This window comes from Diceros bicornis, chromosome X (genome assembly GCF_020826845.1).
Source record: "Diceros bicornis minor isolate mBicDic1 chromosome X, mDicBic1.mat.cur, whole genome shotgun sequence".
NCBI lineage: Eukaryota > Metazoa > Chordata > Mammalia > Perissodactyla > Rhinocerotidae > Diceros > Diceros bicornis.
Window position 1 is genome coordinate 57,478,999 of NC_080781.1, and position 15,456 is coordinate 57,494,454.

General features: G+C 43.4%; 1 protein-coding gene across 10 annotated transcripts in view; it reads right to left on the reverse strand.

Moving 5' to 3' along the window:
- ARHGEF9 (Cdc42 guanine nucleotide exchange factor 9) overlaps positions 1 to 15,456 on the reverse strand; it is a 259,278-nt gene that overhangs the window by 33,778 nt on the left and 210,044 nt on the right. For all 10 annotated transcript variants that reach the window (XM_058536005.1, XM_058536006.1, XM_058536009.1 and 7 more), the window contains 2 exons: positions 14,215 to 14,344; positions 7,470 to 7,601 (listed from right to left, as the gene is read on the reverse strand). In XM_058536005.1, the coding sequence (XP_058391988.1) occupies positions 7,470 to 7,601; positions 14,215 to 14,344 (262 nt within the window). The remainder of the gene's footprint in view (positions 1 to 7,469; positions 7,602 to 14,214; positions 14,345 to 15,456) is intronic.

Below are 15,456 nucleotides of genomic sequence, written 5' to 3' on the forward strand. Positions count from 1 at the left end.
CGCACTGACGCACCGCTTGTCCGGCCATGCTGAGGTGGTGTCCCACATACAGCAACTAGAAGGATGTGCAACTATGACATACAACTATCTACTGGGGCTTTGGGGAGAAAAAGGGGAGAAAAAGGAGGAGGATTGGCAATAGATGTTAGCTCAGGGCTGATCTTCCTCACCAAAATATAAAAATTAAAAGTCCTTTTGATAAACCTAAAAATCTCACTGCCTCCTTTAGTTCATTTAAACTTTTAAAATAAGTTAAACATTGTGACTAAAAATAAATCAAAGCAAAGGTAACTCTGAATATTTTAAAATTTACATAGCTATCCCACTGTCCCTGGAAATTCCATATACTCTTTCAGGGTGGGGGTGGGAATGAGTGGCATATGGTATTTGCCACCCACTCACCAAAATCACAGATCTATACTTAGGCTTACACTAATATCTCCTCCCTGTCTCAGTGATGCCTCCTATTCCAATCCTTTCAGCCTTCAAGGTCAAATTCACACATTCTTCCTTCTCAAAGAAGCCTTCCCTGACTGCACCCTCCAGCTCAAGTCACTGTGGTTTCCCTTTTCAGAATGCTAGCATCGACTACGAAGACTCTTACACAGTTGGCACTCAGCCACCACACTGCTGAGTTGCGTTAGCTTTGTTACACAGATTTTAGTTTTGTCTGCCCATTTAGGCTGTGCCCAGCACTGTGCCTTCCTTGGTCTTGCCTTACTCAAGGATTGTTCAGGGAAGGACAGCTGACAAAGCCTCAGAGGTTTCTCTGCTCAGCTTCTGCACATGGCAAGGGGACTCAGCCCTCCTGAACCCTGGTTGCCTATGGTTCTATCGGGACCAGGCTGCCCATATGCCACTTGTTAATGGTGGTCTAAGTGCTTTCATAGGGACATAGTGAATAGGTGCTCACCACAGATGCTATTTGGGTCATCACAAGTTCCCTACCTAAGTGGTGTTGTTTCTAATAGGATGCCAGCCGTCCTCCTTTTCTTTTCCACTCATCTGAGTTGAAGGATATTAAGGGAGCTAGTGCTTCCCCAGGAGGGCCCTGGAGGTCTGCAGACAAGCATCCAGGTCCTGGTCCTAGCCATGGCTCCAGCAAGGAGCCTATGCCCATCTCTGACATTACATAACTGAAACAGCTGGGAGCTGTTTGAATTTGGCCTCACTGGATATTCACAGGGTTTAGTAAGACACTGCAGGACATCTTGTACAAATAACAGATGCTGCAATCTGGGGAATGCAACTGTTCAGGATTGCAACCTGCCTCACTTGCTTGTCAGTAAGGTCCTCCCCACCTCTTTAGAAGGGGCCCTGGTTATTCCCCGCTAGCCTGGACCACCCTGGTTTTCTCTTTGGATCTTGGGGAAGGCACATGGGACTGGACTGGATTTATATTTCTCATTATTGTATTCCAGAATCTAGAGTACATACTTAATAAAACAACAACAACAACAACGGCAACAGTGAACACTTAAACAGCACATATTATGTGCCAGACACCATTCTAAATGCTTTGCATTTTTCCCCAGCTTTATTGATGTATAATTGACAAATAAAGATTGTATATATTTAAGGTATACAATGTGATGTTTTGATATATGTATACATTGTAAAATGATCACCATAATCAAGCTAATTAACATATCCATCACCTCACATAGTTACATTTTTTTTGTGATGAGAACACTTAAGATCTACTTTCTTAGCAAAATTTCAAGTATGCAATACAGTATTGCTAACTATAGTCACCATGCTGTACATTAGATCTCCAGAACTTATTCATCCTGCATAACTGAAAGTTTTTACCCTTTGATTAACATCTCCTCATTTACCCCACTGCCACCAGCCCCTGGCAACCACCATTCTACTCTCTATCTGTATTTCAACTGTTTTAGATTCCACATATAAACAAAATCATATGGTATTTGTCTTTCTCCATCTGTCTTATTATACTTAGCATAATGCCCTCCAGGTTCATCCATGTTGTCGCAAATAGCAGGATTTCCTTCTTTTTTAAGGCTGAGTGAGCCTTGTGTGACTGTGTGTATATCACATTTTTTTATGCATTCATCCCTCGACAGCTAAATGCTTTGCATTTATTAACTTAATCCTCACTACAATCCTACAAGGTAGGTACTGTTATAACCCCATTTTATGAGGAACTGTAGATATAAAGCAATTAAGAAACTTGCCCAGGAATAAAAGCTACTAAATGACAGAGCTGGGCTTTGAATCCAGGCTATCTGGCTCTAAAATCTGTGCTTCTTTAAACACTGTGTATACTGTCTCCCAATAAAAATTTGCTGAATGAATAATTAGTAACATTGCATATACAGTAATAGTATCAATAGCTAACATTTACTAAGTACTCACTATGTGCCAGGCACTGCAACTGTATTCTCTCATTTAACCCTTGCAACCTCCCTTCCATGTAGATACCATTGATTCTCATTTTACAAATGAGGGGATAATAATAGGCACAGAGAATTTGCCCAAGGTCACACAGCTCATGGGAAAAAGGAAATTGGTGTCTTCTTGTCTGGCCCTAGAACCCATGCTCTTAACACTATACTTCACTTCACTGCTTCCCACTATCTCAGGTGGTTCTTCTCAAAGACTTCTGAGATAAATTCTATCATCAGCCTGATTTGACACTGAGGAAAATAAGGACTTAAAGAAGTGGCCCAAGGTTAAACAAATTAGTAAGAGACAGTAGAGTCTAAGACCCAGGTGTTCTGGTTTCAAATCCCCATCTTCTTTCTGCACTATCCCCATCTCTGTTGCTATTGTTGCACTTCTGAGTTGTCCCAAATGGCTTATCCTCCAAGTCTGGCTCTTCAGTGCAAGAAGAAATGCCCCAAGTGTAGAATATTCCTTGAACAGAAGAAGTCCTCTCTACAGCATCATTACATTCTATTTAGTTCTCATCCTCCCAGAATACGGTGAAAGCAACCTAAATATTGAGTACTTATGACACATGGGACAACAGAGCATGTCCAGACTGGCACAACTGAGGACAGAGGATACAGGGAAAAGGCTGTTTGGGGAAATCACATGGCTGTAGGAACATTAGTGGATGATTGACTGAGGAAAGGGGGAAAGCAGGAGAGCTCCTTTCCCCAGTAAAAAATGAAAGGGAAAAAATGAAAAAAAAATGGGAAAAATCCCCCAAAGCAGCAAAACAATTCCCAATATAATCATCTCAGGAAGAAAATAACAAAACACATGCAGTAACTAAAATAACAGTGCAATGAGATGTAGAGGAGCAGAGACAGTCATTGTAGAAGACAAGAGGACAAAAATTCTTATCTACATTTTTCAAAAGAAAAGTGACAAGGAAAGAGGGAGGATAGCAAAAGTTAAAGAAGGGATCACATAATTCGAAGCTAGTGGTATCTTTTCCCACCTAATCTAATAGCCATTTAAAAAGTATCTTCATAAATATATTCACATACACACATATATGCACACTCTGAAACAAGCTGCAAGTTGTTCAAGCTGTTCTAAGTAGCTTGGGCAATCCCAACTTCCAATGTACAAAATGGGGAAGTTTTTGCATAACTGACTGGGAATTAAGAGAACCTTAAGAGTTGGATGGGAACTTAGTGACTGGGCTAAATAATCTCAGATAGAGATCAGATAGGTGTGTCAATCTCTCCTATACTACCTAGCAGGTAATCATCTAGCTCATTTTTGGATATATCTAGTGATGGGGACCTCACTACCTTACAAAGCTGCTTACTTCTGAGTCGGGGGTAGGGGAAGACTAAGATTAATGAGCACCTACTAAGTGCCAGGCCCTCTGTCAGGCATTTCACATGCATTGTTTTCATTTAATCTTCACAACAATCCTGTGGAATAGTTATTATCCCCATTTTACAGATGATAAGGTGGAGGGACAGGAAGTGTAAAGTCAATCACTTGAAATTACATAGTTAGTGAGTCCCTGAACTAATGAACCCAGAATTGTCTGATCACAAAGTTTATGCTTTATCTACCTCTCCACATTGCTTCTGTCTGCAAGGAAACTGTAGGAGAATCTGAAGCACCAGGCTGAAATCCAGATATTCTCTGTCCAGTGCAATCCTCCCATCCACTAGTCTAGTTACTGGCAGGATAAAAACTGAGTTTTATGTGACATGATTTGCTCTTAGGAAACCAATGCTGAGACCCTCTGGTCACTGCATCTCTTTCTAAATGTTTATAGACTGTTTAATAATCTGTTATAGAATTCTGACAAGCTCAATGGCAATAATGGCATAGAGATTACCAGTGTAGAATCTGGAGTCAGCTTGCCTGGATTCAACTCCTGGGTCCATTGCTTACTAGCTATGTTTCACCTTGGGCAAATTATATAACTTTTCTTTACTTCACTTTACATATCTCTAAAATGGGAATAATAATAGTACTTACCTCATAGGTTTGTCATGAGGATTAAAATGGGTTAACGAATGTAAACGGAATCATAGAGGCACTCAGTAAATGTTAGTTCGTTATTATTTTATTGTCAATCTATATTTTCTAGACTCCTTTATGCTTTGAAAATGAGTGCATTTTCCCATTTATATAGTGTTCTCACAGATCTCCTGGGGCTCATGATTCTGCTGACTTCCTACAGCAATTCCACTGGGGACATCTGAGAATTATTTCATTGGCCAGTCATGCGTATATTTTTAAATTACATAGCACCTAAATTCCATTAGACTATGAGCCCCATGAAGGCACAACTAAATGGCACAGAGCAGGGGCTCAATAAATACGGAACGAAAAAATGAATTCAGAGCAGTGAAGTGTTTTCTTACAACCTCAAATACTTTGGGCTTAAATTCTCACTCAACAGGTTTATGCTCTTTTTCCCTTGACAGAGAAGTTTTGTGTTCCTCTGTTACACTGAACTATCCGCCTCAAGGAGGGGGTTGTCAGACTATCACTTCTTTTCTTTCTTTGAATAGATCTTTAAAAATCATTGATATTATCTTAGCATTTTTTAAAATTAACATTGACTCATTCTAGGATTCATGAAACTACTCTTTGTCACTCCTATTAAATATCCTATCACATGTAAAATGTTACATATTATCTAGCCACTTGCTAGGGGCTCATGTTTCCTTCTTTTTAAAAATGAGCTCATCAGAAAGCTTAATAAAGCCACATTTGATTATTTAGCTTGCTTCTTCCCTTTCTTCCCTATAAAAAGGATTACTGAGATTTGGGGTATCCTTTTAAATTGTCAAAGGAATCTTCACCTCAGGAAGGCTTGTACATTCTTTTCAGCTATACCTCAAGAGGAGAGTCTCTCATAGTAATAGCAAAAGTCCCTCAACAACCCAGCAGACAAAAGACCTTGTCTCTACCTTCTTTTGTCCCCATGGTTGTTTCTCAAGTTTACCCTCTATTTGCTGAATAGAAAGGCCTATTGCAGACAACAAATAGAAATCCTCAACCATGGCCTCAATACAAAATCAGACATAGTTTTAACAGCTTTTGAAAAATCAGGCTGTAGCTGCTTATGCTCTGGGAAACCATAGTCAAGAAGGCCCAGGTACGTGGAGTTAGTGGCCTTTATACCCCAGACTCTGGGCTAGCTTTGCTCTGGAAAAAAAGCCCATGTTTTTTGCTAGAACAAGGCTGCTCCTGTGTGAAGGGAGCTATGCCTGCTTCAAGGTTTCTCTTGTTTTCATTATCTCTGTTGCCTAATTCCCTCATCTTGCCAGCTTGGCTGGCTTAAACCCCCAGCCCTCCCTTGACTTCCAGTTTCTCCTTAATCATTGGCTCTTACTAGCTGGCCTGGAGTTGACTCGTCATTCCATTTTAGTCTTCTGCTGCCACTTGCCTCTTAAAACTAAGCCCACTGTTCATCTTGTTTCTTTACTCCTAGCCTTTGCCTCACTATTTTGTGTCCTGGTTCCTGGCGCTGTCTCCTATAGCCACTGCTTTCCAGAGCTGAGTTTCACATTTTACTTAAAGTAATCCCAGCCTAGGCCAACAGATGGGTTTGAGTGGTGGGGGGACTCCAAAATAAACCAGCCTCCTAATTGTTTTGCTGTGTCTCTTTGTGACAGGTTGTTCTGAGTGTAAACATGCCTCAGTGGGAAGAATGGGCACATGCCTATTGGTGACATGGCTTATATGTTGAGAATTTCCTTGGCTGCGTAAATTAACCCTCAAAAATCCTGCCTCCTGATTTGATAGAAGTCCTAGGAAGAGTTGGGGGGAGCTAAGAAGAGGCTTGGGTGTTTGGCCAAGTTCCAGATTCATGAAAGTCCTCTCCTCCAGGGTCAGCTCCAAACCAAGGAAGTTATTATCCCCATTAACCAGCCAGCTATTGGTTCCAGAGCAGGCATTCAAAGCTTACCCCCAAACACTGAGGCAGTTAGGACTCAAAGCTAAATTTGTTCTCTCAATCCACTGGCAAAGACAAACAGACAAAGATTTCATGCAAGGTGTGGCATACATAGAGAACAGGGGGCTTAAAAACAAACGCGTGGTTCATGTTCCAGGCTGGAAAACATGATAGTGTTTAACCTGGTGTTTCGTGACTCAGCATTCCTCTTCAGAGGCATTTGCTACCGGGTAAGGAAGAGAACAAAGGGACTGGATGATGGAGAAAGAGCCAACCATTTTTTGGTTTTTCCCTTCTCTTTTACTTTCCCTGGTCCGAAATTCTTCTCAGCCAGTCCCTGGAGCCAAAAGTGGTCTGAACTCCCTATTCTGCTGGAGGAAGTGGGGAGAACAGTATCCTATCAGAAGGGATCAGGCTGAGAACATATACCATCCTCCTACCTGCTAAGGAGAAGATATCAAGAAACCAACACTCATACTGAGTCAGCCAGGGGTCAATGACAAGAGCAAAACCTCTCCTCAGATGGATTACAGAGAAGGGAGGCTGGAAAAGAGCACAGTCGAGAGTTTAGGGAAGTGACACCTTGTGTAGGAAATGAGTAGGGGCACAGGGGAAATTCCTGTACCACAAAGGTACCTACTTGTCAGGGCAAAAGTATGGGGTCCCCTAAGAGGCCCCTTGTTGATTTCTAGGCCAGTGAGGGGCCAGGTGGCCAGAGCCATTAGAGTGAAAATTGGGGGAGATGCTCAGGGAAGCCACTGCTCACCCACTGTGATAGAAATATTATATTTCAATATTTTTAACAACTGGTGCAAACCAGCAGGCTATCAGCTCTGGATGGAAGGGAGTGAGAAGGATCACTGAGGGGTGAAAGAGCAAAGAGTAGAAAAGATACCAAGACAAAATGTACCAACTTTACAGTTTCATTGCCCATAAGCCAGCCCTGTCTGTGATATTCATGCCGTACCAGTGATCCTGATACAGAATTGCTGCCAATCTCCTGTCTGTTTTTCACCCAGCAGTGTTAGCCCACTTCACTGAGATCTGGAGATGATGGAGAGGGAGGGGCTGGTGCCCCTGAGGTGCCCATCTCACTCAGGGAAGAAGGGAATGGGGTTACCTTCTTGCAGAGGACCATCTGGTGGTCAAACAGGAAGAAGACTCGTTGCTGGTTGCGGCCGTAGGGCTGGTAGATCCAGGCCATCTCCCCAGTGTAGATCAGCTCCGAGCTCCTGTCTAGGATGTCTTCACCCTGGGAAGGACATGTGATAGTGAGAGGCATCCAGGCAGGAGAGATGGCCTCATCACCTGCCTAGAGGCACCTAGGACTGGGCATAGACTGGGGCAGGAGGAGGACAGAAAGGGCCTGATGGGGAAAGATGGCTCCATGAGCTGTCAAGAGCCATACTCTTGTTTACTCTAAGGCCAAAGGAGCCCCACCACCCAGGACTGCTATAGTCCCTCTATGCCAGTTGCCCTCTGGCCCTAGAGGCACCAGCTGCCAGGAGGTTCGTTCTCTCTCTCTCTCATTCTCCTTTTCTCTTTTTCTCTATGAATCTCTCTTTCTGCCCCAGTCTTTCATCTCAGTCCTAATCTCTTAGTCTTTTCCTTATACTTAAAGAGTAATCCTGAGCATGTGGTAGAAGTCTCTCAGCTTCCCAGACAAGTAAAAGGGGACAAGGGAGGGCAAGGAGATGATAACAGAGAGAGATAAAGAGAATCTACTCACTCTCTTAAAAATATTTTTTCTTCTCCTCTCACTTAATTAAAATCTATTGATTAAATAGGAAACTTCATGACCACATGCTTCCTTGGACTGTTACCCCGACAGCCTGAAGCCACTTCTCCTTGCTACATAGAGCCAGACACAAAAAAAGCGCCAAGACACCTGACTTCTAGCTAATTCAATTATACAGTTTCCAAGGGCCCCTTCTTTATGGTAACTCTGCTAGGTCAGAGGTATGTGCGGGTGTACATCAGATGTCAAACCCGACTTGGCCCCTTTCTCAAGGAGCTTACATCTCAGTGGAGAAGACTAATATAGGTGGGCTCAGAATTCACGGAAGACAAGGCAAACCACACTAAAGGCCATGGGCACAGGAGTGTGCCATAGGCCTAGTCCAGGGCCTATGTGAAGATGGGGAAGAAGAGTAGTGGTCCAGGACTCAAAAGGATTAATATCTACTGAGCACCTATATGGGTCAGACATTGTGCCACATACATACTTTCACTCTGTCTCTTCTGAGCCTCACCACAGCCCTGGGAGTTAGATATTCTTGCTCTCATTTTATAGTCTGAGGTATAGACAGGTCAAGTGATCAGTCAAGGTCATCCAGCTAGTTAGCTAGAGATTCACAACCCAAATCCAGAAAGTGTGCTCACTCTTGCCACTATATTACGCTGTCTCTAGGCCAAAAAGTCACTGGAGGATCAGCCCATTCCTCTTTCTGGGTCTCAGCTTTTCGAGATGTTAAATAAGGTATATGAGGATGATCTCTAAGGTCCTAGCCCTGATACTCTGATGCTAAGATCTCAGCCTTGCAAACAAAAGCTTCAAATCAAGGATAAAGATGGAGGCCCCTGCATCCCCCCAGAAATAATCAGAGGCAAAAAGCCTAGGCGAGGCAGTGGGCCAAAAAGAGAAGTGGCTGGAAGTGGTGTTGTTGAGCATAACACTTTTTTCCAGTCTCAGGGATGGGAAGGAAAAGTGGAGCTTAGTGGAAATATTTTCTAATAATACAACCTCAGAAAGAAAGCTCAGAGATACTACTGTGACTCCAGAGCCCACCTCAGGGATACCCTGGAACTTAGGTAAACACTCCTCCTTGAGGGGCCTACATACTAGCACAGAACTTCCAGAGGTCCATGGCAGGAGCCGGGGTGCGGCACGTGGGCGAAGCCCTCAGAGTGAGGGAACTAACCAGGGCTTTCCTGTTGGAGGGATGAGAAGCTGAGAATGGTACCAGTCTGCCATGCTCTACCCTGAGGCAGGCCAGGAAGATATGCCACAGTCTATTTTGAATATGCATGAAGTGAAAGAAAACAATAACAAGGGGCCAGTGCCATACAAAGATGGCCAGGATGACTTTTAAAGGTACCACTTGCCAAACTGAGGATGATCATCACACCAGAAGGACTACTCAGTGTCATCTGGTCCACCCACTGTACCAGCCAGGAGCACCCCAATTCTATTTTAAATACTTCCCACATGTAACTCCACGAAGAGAAAAAAAAAACACACGTGAAAAACTACAACCCTATGCCCACCAAACTGATTGATGTTGGGCAGCTCATACATCCTCTGTGTACCTCAGTTTCCTCACCTTTAAAATAAGGATAATAACAGTACCAACCTCATTTGGCTATTGCGAGGATTATGTAAGTTAACATATATAAAATGTTTAGGAAAGTACACATCACACTGTAAGCTCTACATAAGTGCCAGTTATTATCTTGACTATCACTATGTGCCCTATATCCTGTGCCACATATTCCTATTAATACTCACAACAAACTAATAAGGAATGTACTGTTATAACCTCTAAAGCCAAGGTCAGAGAAATTGGAAGTAATTTGCCCAAAGTGGCAGAATCTAGGCCAGACTCCCTCCAAAGTCCATGCTCTAAACCACCAAGCCACAGTAGAATGATGATCCCTTAGTGGAGCAACCAGCTAGCTTGGAAGATTTCTGAGATGAGAATCTCACAAGACTTGGGTTCTGGGCCCAGTGCTGCCACCAACTCACTCTGTGCTCTTGAGAAGTAGTTTAACCACTCTCAATTGTTTCCTCATTTGGACAATGGGGATAATACAACGGTTCCTGTTTGTCTCACTTCACATAACTGCTTGAGAGCATCAAATCAGTTCATGTAAGGGAAAGAGCCCTCTCAGAGTTCAGAGCTCTCACTCTTTGCTTCCTCTGCCCAAATTGCACCATACATTTCTTTGTCTTGCCCCAAAAAGTGCAATCTCTTACCACTGCCCCCTCCCCTACAGGCCTTCTGTTCTCTTCCATTCGTCCAGGATTTTGCTCACATTGTTCCCTCTGCCTGGAACTTATCTGCCCCTACAGGATAGCCAAGGCCACATCTCATTAATTTCAATATCCCAATGCCCAGCACCCCACTCTAATTACAGGTCAATTGTCTTATGTGGAGTTGTGGCCTGAGAGGATCCAAGAAAAGAAGGACAAGGGAAATGTCATCCTTTTCATACAGTTTATGCTTCCTACTGACAGGAGGGCAGTGAAATAACAAATCCATCCAGCTCCACATTTGATCTCCTGGTCCAAGGAATATACCTCATCAAACCACCTTAGCTTTTAAATAGATGCTTTTGCTGCCGCTATCACGTTGGGTTTTTGTGTTTTCTCCAACTTCTTTGGATTCAATCACCCAATGGTGAACTGTAACAGGCTCTTGAGTATTACACAACCAGGCTGTGAGGGGTGGGGTGTCATGGGAGGAAATCACAACCACATGCAATCAAGTTTCCAAACATGACTTGCAAACTTGGGCTCCTGGTGAAAATCTCCAGAAAAAATATAATTAAAAAGAAGCTGTCAGGAATATGTTCTTTCTCCCCTCCTTTCAAGTGGATCTAATGAGTGTAAAGGGTGGCAAAGTGACAGCTCAACCAAACCTCAGGTCAGAGAAATTTGAAATGGAAATTTCCCAGAAACTGCAGTCCTTGGGAACAAGTTCATCTCCCTGCTGCTCCCCTAAGCTGCTCTAAGGTACTGAGTATTACTTAAAGGTATGGGTGACACTTCCACTCATCCATTTATTTTTCAGGAGTCCTGGGGGGTGGTACAGAGCAGGGGTTACTTCACGAATCTAGTCCCCATAGGCTGGCAGGGGGCAGGGATGGTAACTGGAGTTGGGCAAAAAGACCCAGAATGTTCACAGAATAAGTTGAGGGAGGGTCAGACCTGGATATAATACAAGACCTCCTGCTCTCTAGCCAGGTGCTCTGATTTATCGAGCAGGCACCAACTGCCTGAATGCCACTGACCCTCCAACATCTTTCCCAATTCCTCTTCAAGGGAGACTAACCTATGAAGGTTTCCCCTATAACTCCTCTTTTTCATTTGACAAATTAAGCTAAAATTATCATGTGGATGCTTCTGACAGCCACCTTGTTTGTTCAAACATCTGGGTGAGGCAAGGGAGTGATAAAGATAGCAAAGCACTGCTTTATTTTCTTGATTTGCAAGGCTTGTCCAAAGCAGCCCTCAGTAAGTTGGCAGGATCCCTCTCTGCATGTTCAATTGCTTGGGCAGGTGGAACATACAAAGAACCTATACCTATGCCAAGAGTCAGTAAGCCATGGAGCGGACATGTCCTATTGTTTTCTGGGGGAGATCCCTCAGCACTCATCTACCTTTAGCCTTACTGGGATTTGCATTTTCCCCCCAAGGAAGTCTTACTGTCTTGCTTAGATATGGACCCTTCACTACAAAAACAAGTCCCTACAGTATCACAAAGGGAAGCAATGGGGCTGTAGGAAGCAGAAGGTTAGAAGAGTATGTGGTGCAATAGTGAACAGAACACCACACAGGGAATCTGGAGACTAGATTCAAGTTTTAGCTTTGTCACTGACTTGCTGTGTGGCCTTGGTCAGAAATAAGCTTCTCAGACTTCCACCATCATTACAAGGGGTGTGTGTATGTGCGTGCGTCTGTGTGCATGTGTGCATGTGCACAAGCATAGCCAGAGTTGTTATGGGGGAGTCCCCTAAGAGCCCTGGTGACTCTGACAGTCTTTAAGACCAGATATGCCAAACATGACAGACACTTTAGGCATGGCCTCTGAAATGTACCCATCAGGCCTTGCTGGAGAAAAAGCTTCCTACAGGGCAACCCCTCTGGAGCTGGTAAGTTCCAGTGACCCCAGAGTCTGAAAAGGGAACCATGAGGAATTTTTCTTCTTACCAATTTAGATGAAGAAGGGCTTTGCCAAGCAGGAGGGTGCCAGGGTTGTGCGAGCTTGGATGAGATTAGAGGACCAATCAATCATGCTAACAAAGGAGGCAGAAGAGTAATTGTTCTCCTACCAATCACGGCTCAGAATTGCCTTTTTGTTTCCCACCCCCACCCCCAGACAAAAACACATGAAATTCCTTCTGAGATGCCGAGTCTTTAAATCATAGTTCAGTGCCTTTGAGTTTGGTATTAATGAAGCTCCCTGGATAGGCCAAGGAATTTCAAGCTATTCTTGGTTCCCCATGGTCCCAGCTGCAGGGACCAGAGGCCCAGAGCACATGAAAGAACTAGATATTCCAGGCATTGGGACAGGGGAAGATGTTCCAGGGAACAGAAAGACAACCACTGCTGGGAACCTCCTCTTACAGAGAACCCTGCCAGGTGTAGAAAAAAAGGGGCCTGCTAAGCAGCCACAATTTCAGAGTGCCTTAGGGTTGATGGGCTTGCTAGAGGTCACTTGATCCAGCCCTCTGTCTCTGGTCAGGCAACTAGCCAAAGCAAACCAGACAACAATGCTGGTTTCCTCTTATGAGTAAGAGGATCTCTTTATATAGAGTCATTATTTTCTCTGTATCTCAAAGAATCACTGCTGTTTTCTACTCTGTATGGGGACATTATCCTTCAAATAAGATTCAAAAATATGCCAGCTGCTCAGATTTGTGGTCTTTTCCAGACATCTACATTAAGGAGGAACAGAGGTAGCAGAATAAAGGAAAGATGATTTTTTCTGGACCTTGGTTAAGTAGCCGTTTGTAAGGCCGATGCTTAATCCCCTTGAAACACGCTAAACTGCTTGAAATGTTAGATACTACCTCTCAATCACAGGAAATGATACCTGAGTTGAGGCCAGTGGAATGGGGAGCTAGCTCAATATCTACACTGTGACCACGAAGCCTAAGATTGCCACCTCCTCCCTGGTAGCATGTCCAGCCTCTCCCATCTTGGTTATGTTAGCCTGTGGACTGCCAGATTTCACAACTTGGGCCTGAGAGATAAATGTGAAATATCATTACTCCTGGTTCTCTTGGTGGGCACAAGGGACAAGCACTAAATAGCATACTCAACACACAGGTATCTCCAAGGCCTTATAATTCACAGATCTGTTTCTATTGAATAGAAACCTCAGGAACCTCAACAGAGAAGTGGCATTACAGAGGTAAAATCTCTATTTCTTAGGCTGTGTATATCCTCTGCAAGTGAGCATCTAGGAAGGGAAAGCTTTAGTGACTTCAGCCCCTGAAGGCTTTCTGAGTTCAGAGAAGTTGTGACTGTTTTCAATGGAATGAAAGGCTGTCAGGGATTATTTTTATAAGCAGATGATAAAAAACAGAATGTGATCTGTCAGTTGGGAAGGGATGATGGTCATGGCCTCGAGTGTGCCGGCTTCAGTAGACCTAGTAGATGTTTCAGGGTGAGGTGAACCCACCAATAGGAAAGAAGTATGTTGGCTGGCCTGCACCAGAGAATCAACCTTGTGTTTTGTGTCTGGGAGTGAATTAGTACATACAACTCCTTATCCAGGTGTTCACCTGGTGATGATAAAATTCCAGGACTTGAAAAAGCTTTGAAAGGCTACTGAGTCAACCCAATTGTTCCCTGGCAACATCCAAAGAGAGGAATCTTTCCTTTCTTAATGAAATATTACCACAAAGATTTTTCCTTCTTAGAAATCCATCTAGAATTAGAAATCCTCCTCAACCTTCTTAGAAAGCTATTCACGTACACAACACCTCTCATTAGCAAGATGTTTTGCCTTAGCTCTAATCTAAGTCCTTCCTGCTGCTTTTCAAATCTCATGCCTCTTTGTCCATCCTTGGCTAAGATAGGAAGTTCTGGCTAAGCTATTCAGACTCCCCAGTGCCCCTATTGGTAAGGAGCCTACCTCCCAGTCTAGGACAGAGGCCTGCCACTGGGCAATCTTGTCGATATTCTCCAAACGCCGCTTGCGCTCATTGATTTGCTGAGTCACATTTCTCATGACAGCCAGGGCAGCTGCCACATACCTGTAGTCACTGTGGAGACACAAAAGTACAAGTTTGACAAATCAATGTACCAGAGAACCAATGCGCTCTGTGCCAACCCTGACATCCATTCTCTTCTTCCTACTTAGTAACACAGCCCTGATTTTCAAATGGAACCCATGCCACATGGAGTAAAAAACTACATTTTATATCCTTTAGAGTAAGGGGTGACTATGCAACTAAGTTCTGTCCAGTGATATGTAAATAGAAGTGTTAGACAGCACTTTTCAGAAACCTCCTTTAAGGAAGACAGCATGCCCTTCTTTGCTCTTTACTTAATCCTTATGCTTGGAATGTAGGTGTGATGGCTAAAGTTCTAGCAACCATCTTGGACCATAAGAACAAGGTCCATAATCCTAGGGATAGGATAACAGAAAGCTGGAAGGAGCCCAAATCTCTGATGATCATGGAGCCATATAGCAGCCATAAACTACCCACTTGCAGACTTCTTTTATATAAAAGAGAAATAGACCCCTATCTTTTATATGCTATTATTTTTGTGTCCTATCCGATATAACCAGCCAAGGATCAAGAATGAAGCTTCACACATGGCATGGTCCAGACAACTTTACCTAATCTCTTCTATCACCTATTTCTAGGGAACTCTGCCCAAAGTCACTGTTAAATAACATCCACAGCTTTCCTCCTGTAAAATATAGAGATAGGATGTAGCATAGTGGTTAAGAACCGAGTCTGGAGGCAGACTCCTTGGGCTCAAATCCTAGTTTTGTCACTGACTAGTGGTGTGGCCCTTGGCAAATCTCATTCATCTTCTCAATGACTCAGTTTCCTCATCTGTAAAATGGGAAGAATTACAGTAGGATTTGTTGACGGTTTAATCATCCATGTAAATTCTTTTACTCTTGGCTCATAGTTAATGTTAGCAGTACTATTAATACAAATCAAACATTTCTCTAGTATAGACATGGGTTGTCTCTCAAAACCTCTACTCCCAGAAGTGCAAACCTAGGCCCAGCTTCCCAAGACTTCGGATGGCCCACTTTTTGAAGGTTATACCACCCTGCCCAGTTTTCTCTGCTTGTCTGATATGATTTCCAATCACATGGTTCCTGTGAAAAGCAGATTGAAAGCGAGATCCCAGA